General features: G+C 37.4%; 1 protein-coding gene across 1 annotated transcript in view; it reads left to right on the plus strand.

Annotated features, from left to right (window-relative positions):
- The window catches only part of Cpne8 (copine 8), a 250,510-nt gene that overhangs the window by 164,122 nt on the left and 77,426 nt on the right, over window positions 1–8,962 (plus strand). Inside the window, exons 12-14 of the mRNA XM_023711426.1 lie at window positions 3,110–3,185; window positions 6,317–6,370; window positions 7,612–7,673. Coding sequence (XP_023567194.1) covers window positions 3,110–3,185; window positions 6,317–6,370; window positions 7,612–7,673 — 192 coding nt within the window. The remainder of the gene's footprint in view (window positions 1–3,109; window positions 3,186–6,316; window positions 6,371–7,611; window positions 7,674–8,962) is intronic.

Raw genomic sequence — 8,962 nt, forward strand, 5'->3', positions numbered from 1 at the left:
TATAGGTGTGTAAACTCAGCAAAATATTCTAAAAGAGTCCAGTAGCCCATAATAGCATTGGGTCTTCTGTTTAACTGGCAATGTCAGAAATTACTAATTTTCTTCTTTTAATGGAGCATAAATATGATTGTAATAAGTGAAGTTTAGCCAAGACATTATTATGTTAGTCAAGGTTTTCTAGAGCTATGTTACCAGCTATAGTAGTAATCAATTGCTCTAAATACCTTTTCAGTTTATTCTTTTGGACTTTAAATAATATCTATGCATTATAAAAGGTTCAGGACAAAGTAGATATGCAAACAGACTCAGAACAGATATATGGTGCAGGAATAAATTTTATTTTATGAATGCACTCAGAGAGCTTGGGACTTAAGACAGAATAATCATTCTAGTTAAAATTAAATGAACAGGAAATAGCAAAACAATATTATTGAATCACAAGGAAATTGCCAGTACGTTCTATCCAATTTTCTCTAGTCAGAAATATTTCAGTATAATAGTACTTAATATCATGAGTAGGTAAAAGTATTAAACCATATTCAGTTTTCTTTTGGTTAATCTTAGTAGAGTGTAGGAATACTGCATAGGGCAAAAAGATAATTATGAGTATAAATCAGTAAAACAAAAACCTTTCATTTTCTCTTTAAAGTACTTGCCCATGCTGTAACATATAATATTTTGAGTAGAATAGGCTATAAAGAATGAGCATTATTTTTAATAATTTATGTATTCAGAGAGATTTGTAACAAAATTAACCCAACAGTCTATGTCCTTATGCAGCCCTGTTCTTCAGATTTATCCTTCAAAGCCCATTATATCCAGGCTTTTTGAAAAATTGCCATCTCGCTCCACTTGTGTTTATGATCTTTGACAAGTCTTCCTTTCTTAATCATTTATTTCTCTGGGTACTGAGTTGATATATATTTTTTCCTCACTAAGTGTTATGTTGGGAGCTGACATATGACTTATGATTCTTGATACATTTTCTGCTGTACATCTTAAGGATAGTGTTGAATTCATATCACAAACAGTTTTTATTTGAAATAAATATTTTAAACAAGATTTTAAAAAGGTAGCCCATACATTATTCACATTTTCATTTATTTATGCTTAATTTTATTCTAAAATGGATCCAAGGCAGCTTTTGAAAATGCATATAATGTAATAAAGTATGTGAGAAAACCCAAGCAGGGGCTGGGGAGATAGCTCAGTAGAATAAGTGCCTGCCTGGCAAGCGCAAGGTCCTGAGTTCAATCCCTGGTACTGCAAAATGGTAAGGATAATTAGAAACTCACAAAGTCTTCAGCGGACTGCACTTGGAAACCTGTCTTGCTGAAGACTGACCAGGAATTTAGATTGAAGTTCTCAAGCAACTGCTGCAGAAGGGAACTCTGCATTCATGATGAACAGAGCTCTTTCAGAATAGAAAACTTACATCAAAATAGAAACACAAATTTCTCTCATTGACAGCAGATAGGCGGGCTGTACCCTGTTGCTCGTTACTCAGTTCTGTAGAGAATAATAAATGTAGTAAGAACGAAATGTCAAATAACTGAGTGGTAGAAAGTCCCATAGTAACTACAGAATTGGTATATCAAAATTCAGTTTACAGTTGGAAGAAAATTTCCCAGTTTGTCAAACTGGCTGTATCCGTATAGATGTACTGTACATTCTTGATTCTTTATTGAGTAATTGCATGTACCTGAGACCAGTAAATAACTCTTATACTGGGTTTTTAATGCATTTTAAGAGTGGCAAGAGTCTAATATTAACAATTAAGAGCTGAGCATTACATTTCAACAGTTATCCTGGAACCGTGGTAAGATTAGCCCAGCCTGAACACTAAGGGCTCAAGTGTCAACATTAGACTTGGTCACATCTGTCAACTTCAAGTGTTTTGTGAAGTGCTTCAAAGAAGCTTTATCTCAGTATTATTAAGACACTTGAAACTAGCGTATGAGAAGAGGATGGATTCTAAACAGAACCCGTGGAGAACTAATGATTTTAGTGAAAGTTATCATTGGTATTAGCTGGCACCTCTGAAGGCCGAAGGAAATCATCTTATTTCTCTTAATGGAAGCTATGCTAGTATCGGAAGAAATGTATTCAAAGTAATATGTGACACTAATGTACTAGTTTGTAATTGCTCTGGTGTAATTTAAAAGTTGAGTTCTACCAATTGGGTTTGTAAATACAGACATAACACAATTTTTAAAACCTGTTTTCTTTCACATTTTCGTATGTGTGTGTCTGCTTCAGAAAGTTCAATCTAGAAGAGGTTGTTGATGTTAAAAAGAAAAGAGGGTAGGGCCGGGGAGATGGCTCAGTGGAATAAGCGCTTCCCTGGCAAGTGCAAGGGCCTGAGGTTAACCCCCAGTTCTGCCAAAAAGAAAAATAAATAAATAAATAAATAAATAAAAAGAAAAAGAAAAAAGAAAAAGAAAAGGGGGGGATGAGATAACAGTTGATTCTGAGCCACATATGAGTGAGCGAACATTGGCCCTGGAATCTCCTTTCAGGTTTCCCTGCATGGAATCCCCACATGGCAAGGGCTGTGTGAACTTGAAGAGGCACAGGACACAAGAAAGTAACGCTATAGTTTAGCAATTGCATGGGCTGAACCAGTGAGCCAGGTGTCAGCACTGTGACCCAGACAGCTGCCCTGGCAGCCCTTACGTTTATTATTTTAGCTCTGTCTACATCTTTCTCTGACTTATTTCTCCATTGCAACAAATATCACCATGTGCATTCATTACTCAGTAGTGTGGGTTAAACTCAATGAAATAATTATTTAGAGAAAAATAAATGTCATGGTTCTGTGATACGAGTTATTAAATCAAATATATCTATTGGAAATACTACTTTTGGCAAGTAAGTTGAATATTTGAGTCTTGATAAAATAGAATTGTTGTGTACACATAATTTGGGTTAATTGAAGAACAATTTAATTTTATATTGGTCTTTTAAAATTTGTAAGTTATATTCCTAAAGATACTGAGCTTTCTTCATAATGGTTAAATTATACCTTTCCAGAAAGCTTTAAATTACAGTTGACAAATGTACAATGTTAATAATTTATACTCTTCTTTTCCCCCCTCCCTAATTCTAGTCATGATTTCATTGGAGAATTTACCACAAGCTATAGAGAACTTTCTAGAGGGCAGTCACAGTTCAACGTATATGAGGTAAGGGACATTTTACTTTACTTTGATTTGTTCAGTAGTAGAATCCTTGCTAGATGCATGAAGTAGAGTAGACAAATTTATAATTGAAAATATGAATTTTGCAAAGGATCAGTTAGTTACATTCCCTTTCTCTCTATGTGTCTGTTGCTTGTATCAATTGAGGGATGTAGGAATCTTTATATTTATTGAGCTGACTTGTTTCTTAGAGTAAAATGATATTATTATGTAACTGTGTCTTAAATCTATTTTGTGAGATTGTTAATTCTTGCCTTTGAAACTTTTTCCTCCTTAAAATTCAATGTGGATCCATGGTTATTTTGTCTTGCTTTTCTCTCTTGGTTTCTTTCCAGCTTGTCCTCACGTGTTTCCTAGTTAAGAGAGAAAAAAAAAAAAGCATGTATTTTCCTGTGTCAGCACAGTGTTATGACAAATAGGCTGTGGTCTGAGCATTTCCCAGTTGTTTAGGTAGCAACTAAAGAGAACGACAGGGTAATAGACAGTCATTAAAGGAATCCAAATCATTAAGGCAAACACACTGCGGTTATGTGTGCTGCAGAGCACCTTGCTAGTTAATCACCAGCTATGTGTTGAGCGTTTACTTTCGTGCTGTTAATCTTTGAGCTAAATTATCTGTACATTATTCATAGCTTTTTAAAATTAATGTGTATGCATAGTGAGAGAAAGTCTCCATATTTAATCAGCGGTGGCACCAAATTTGTCGTGAGAGTGAAGGAAGCACCTATTTTACTACCAGAAATAAATAAAACTTTGTGTAATGGGAGAGAAAAACATGTAAATGTATTTAGTGTACCTTGTAGCTTGGTCTGTGTTCTAAATAGTAGTATATTTACTGAGGTATGAAATTCTTATGGAAGAACCAATCTCAGCCCAAGAAAGCTTCTCAAAGACAACAACGGAGTCCTAAAGCAGTCTCTTCTATCTGGGTTTTCAAGGAAAGAATTTGAAAACATGAAGCAGGTGTTATACTGCTATATCAGAATATTTGAAGGTTTCTTATTTTTAATGATCACTTTCACAAGTATCTCTGGCTAAAAGGCTTACCTCTACCAAGATGAGTAAACTATAGAAAACAGCAATTTAATCCTTGCAGTTCTGGGAACTGGAGAGGCCGAGATCAAGGCATTACCAGCTGCTGAGGGCCTGCGTGTACTGCTGGGTGAAGTAGCTCGCTCTGCTGATGCCCTTGCTCAGGACATCTAGTTCCACTCATAAGGAGGCGCTCTCTGAGGGGCACATCATCCCTGGAAGACCTCATTTCATAGGATCACATTGACAAAGACTTGAAGTTTGGAAGGGCAATTAAACCATACCACCCATCTTCCCCATAGTTTGTGTTTGTTTAGTGACTTTCAGGGACTAACTCTCAACTGTATGGATTATTTGTTGCATGAGCCACGGACATGCTTGCCTCACTAGCTCAGTGGTCAGTGCAGAACTTGCCATCATCTCTTGTGTGCCCCAGCAGGGTGAAACTCTGCCTTCACTTTCACCTGCTCTTGGAGCAGCCACTTGAAGTCAGCCAGAGACAGGGCTTAGGGGTCCTGCAGGTCTTTCTACATACTTCACAAGTGTATCCCTTCCCAAGTGCATGGCTTTCTGAATCCCCAGCAAGAAGATAGAGCTATCAAAGCCCACTGGGGCTTGTCAGTCCCCAGATCTGCCTTTTGATTTTGTGCCAACCTTTTACTTACCCAAATTTGTATTTCCTCCTCTAGAAGATATGCTGGGTCACTGCTGCCATAGTTTCAAAAACTGTGTTAGAGTTTGGGCTTTTCCACTGAGTAAGCTTTGACTGAATCGGAAGAATGTGTCTCCCTGGTGAAGTTGACTTATGTCCTGACCGTTGTGTGTTTTTTCCCATATAAAGTATGCTTAATCAGGCTTTTCTGAAATTTTTCTTTTCTTTTCTTTTCTTTTCTTTTTTTTTTTTTTTGCAGAACCGGAGATTGAACTCAGGTCCTTGCGCTTGCCAGGGAAGCGCTTATTCTGCTGAGCCATCTCCCCGGCCCCTTTTCTGAAATTAATACTAGAACTGATACACTGAATGAGTGACTAGATGAGTTGTCAGTTTCCACCTATAATTACCAACTCCAGTTTATATCCCCAATTTCTCTCATGATACTTCATTATTTTGCATACTCAGTTTAAAATATGACCTGAACTGTCACTTCCACTTGCTCTCTTAGAACTCTCTCTTGCAGATTGGTTATCTCATTGTCTCCTTTAAGCATTTGCTGAGAAACACCGAATTCCCTAGCCTGACATTGAGGAATTTCTTAACATGACTTCCACCTCCCTAATCTCTTGGTATATGCTTTCTATTCCAGCTAACCTGGACCAGTTACTTTTTCCTCTAGAGAATGCTGTATTACTCAAGTTAGTTTAAATCAATAAATCCTAGTTCAAATAATTCTTTTTCATAAATTCTTTTATCTTTCATTCCCTATCCATTGGTTTCTCCATATTTTGAATTAAGTTGAGCTGAAGGATTATTTAAGGTGATTCTGTATTTAATTTTCCCTGTTAGATTGACACATCTTTCTCATCTTGCTGTCCTGTGTTACCCAGTCTCTTGTGCAGCATACGACTGTAATAATAGTTCCTCATGGAATAAACAGTGAAAACTTCAGTCGTGCGCACAGACGTGACCTTTACCAATTTCTCTGTAGCACTGGCTGGGAATTTCTAGCATTGTAAAGCAGTAGCTAGGTCATTAGATCCTTTTAATATTCACGCACTGGGTGATTTGATGTGTTAGCCTATTTAATAAGTAATTTATATCTCTCAGACTTTTCTTTAGAAATCTGTGATTTTTCTACAAAGCAATGATGATTCCTTAGGATTTTACATGTTAATAGGCTCTCAAATGAACAATATGCTGATGGTTTAAGTAATCAATACATGAAATGATTGATAAGAATATTACTGATGAAAGATTGCTTTTAAAAAAGGGTACCAGGAACTTTTGCAGATGTCTGACCACACGACCGCGCAGGGTCGCACCGTTGTAAGTGGGCACATGGTGAGGAGAGAAGACAGCCGTTGAACTAGACCACTTAAAAATTACACTATAAGATCTAACTTTGTAACCATTCTGTTTGGTGTTTAAGGTGGTGAATCCTAAAAAGAAAGGAAAAAAGAAAAAGTATACTAATTCTGGCACAGTAAGTCAAAATTTATGGTATTCAGTAAGGATTCAGATTAATAAAGTGAATATAGACCTTTTTTAATGAGACAAGAAACAACTAAGCAGCTTTGGTTCACTTAGGATTTTAACATCAATGGCTCTAATAGAAGTCTTAGCCCTGGTGGGCTGGCTTCCTTTATGCTTTCCTGGGGGTGTAAGGACCTGTTGGAAAGCTAACACTTTGTTAGGAATCTTCCCTCTTTGGAATTAGAGTTCAGCGACCTCGGGAGACCTGAAGTTGCTCAAGTGGTAGTGGGATACGATGTTGTTCATAAGTTACACTTACTGTTAGGACTCATTTGTTTTTCTTTTTTCCCCCACCTGTATTTAGGACAGGCTCTACAGGCTCTACAGGCTCTACAGGGTCTACAAGGTCTCACTATGTAAATTGGACTTGCAGTGGTCCTTCTATTTTCAGCCTCCCAAGCGCTGGGATTATAGGCGCACACCACCACGCCCAATCTCAATTGCTGGCTCAGCATGGCCAGGGGCGGGGCTGGCCCAGCACACAGGGGACCTAACCAGCTGCTGTGCTCTGCCTGAACAGGCGCTTTAATCCCTGAGCTATCAGGCCGGCCTGTTAGGTCTCATTTCATGACAGGCAAATGTGCTCTTTAAGTGCATTAAGATTAAAACCTTGGGATGCCTCATTAAATCAGTCCAGGAGGGCGGAGAGGAAAATACCTAAAAATTGTAAAAAACCAGTATCATCTTATTATGAGAAAGAAATATACTAAAGATTTTCTCCTTAGTAAAATTTAAAGATTTTGATGATGCAAGACACTTGGTATATTAGGTGGCCTAATTACAGAAGAATGATAAAAGCACATACTTGTGTGGCTCAGCTCACTGATTACAGTTTTGTTTTTTAACTATTAACCATTTCCTACCTCCCTTTCATCTTTTCTTTTATCTAAAATTGGAACTAACACTGTGTCCTTGTAGATACTTTTCATGCTGTTCTTCAAAGAGTTTGTTCACAAGAATTTAATTATTATTATTATTATTATTATCATCATCATCATCATCATTCCTTTTTGTCTGGTAATTTTGAGTATAGCAATAATCAGTCCTAGCAGATTTTAATAAAGAATAGTGTCTCCAATGATTTTCAAAATGCTAGGAAATATCTTCTCTCCAGTAGGAGAAAAGTCTATTTGGGTTAAAATTAGTGCCAACAGGTAATTCTGTCTCTTCCTCTGTACCTCTTTTTTTCAGGTAACGTTACTGTCTTTCTTGGTGGAGACAGAAGTTTCCTTCCTTGACTACATTAAGGGAGGGTAAGTCACATGCTGAAATTTTTTTGTTGTTTAAGCGCCTCTTTATGTGTAGCAGATGGCAGCTCAAGGGACCGAGTGAGCTGATGGTCACTTTTGTGTATGACGGTTAAACTTTGTTTCAGTTTTACACACAAATTTCTTATGTATGATGGGCTTTGCTTTTGCTTTTATAGCCATTTATTTAGCAAGAGAAAAAGGGTATTATGTCATTAATAGTTGGAGATAATCCTGTAATGTACACTTTCATAGAATGTTTTTGTTTGTATAACACACGGGACTCCTCAGAGGCCCTGCATATTCTTGAAAATAGCAGCAAAGCCTGAGGCCTTGAGTTAAATATCGGTGCTAACACAGAGCAAAATTGTAATGCAGAAATGGATGATGCTGAATAGTCATTTACTAGCTCTGTTGGCTCACAGGTAAAAATACATTTTAGAAGGGAAAAAAATGTTGTAAGTATTTGGGGGATTGTTCTACATCCAGACAAAGCCTGTATTGGTTATGTCTTACAGATTTTTAGACCTTGGTGTATAGGTCTAAGTATTTAGAATCCTCCTGTAAGTATTTTGAATCCTCCTCCAAGATTCCCCTTCTTATCTGAGTGTCTCCTCTTTGTGACCTTCTGAGCACCCCACAATTGAAACAGGATTGTTTTATAATATATTCTAGTTTATTTGGTTTTACCATATTTATCATACAAATATTTATGTGCTTTTAGTTTGTGTTTGTAGTACACAGAAATAGTAGGAGGCAGATTTGTGTTTAGTAGCATGATGCATACGAGTGAGAAACGTGAGTGTCTCTTGCAAACCTTGCCCTGATTGTGGGTCAGCTTTTTTGTTTTTGGCCAGTACTCATCCACTGATAGAATCTCAACAGCCCAAAGGAATGGATAAGGAAAGGAGGGCACCAAGGAACAAAGATAGCCTCCCCCAACCCCTGTATCCCCAAAAGTAGGGAACTGGCCCCTTTTGATTTTTGGTAAGGAAACAATATGCAAAACCTAATTGCAGCCTACACGGGAGGCTGTGGTATATACGCGAACCTTTCAGTCTTTCTGTCTCACAGTACGGTGTTTGTTTTAGTACAGCTGAGGAAAAAAGCGCTGAGGGAGCCGGGGAGATGGCTCAGTGGAATAAGTGCTTGCCTGGCAAGCACAAGGACCTGAGTTCAATCCCTGGTTCCACCAAAAGAAAAAAAAAAAAAAAAGCACTGAGCAGAAAAATGCTTACCAACTCTTTGTATTCCAGGATCTGTGCATATATCTAGCTTTAGAAGATAGAAAAGTG

The sequence above is a fragment of the Octodon degus genome, unplaced genomic scaffold (assembly GCF_000260255.1).
Source record: "Octodon degus isolate 3935 unplaced genomic scaffold, OctDeg1.0 scaffold00021, whole genome shotgun sequence".
Taxonomy (NCBI): domain Eukaryota; kingdom Metazoa; phylum Chordata; class Mammalia; order Rodentia; family Octodontidae; genus Octodon; species Octodon degus.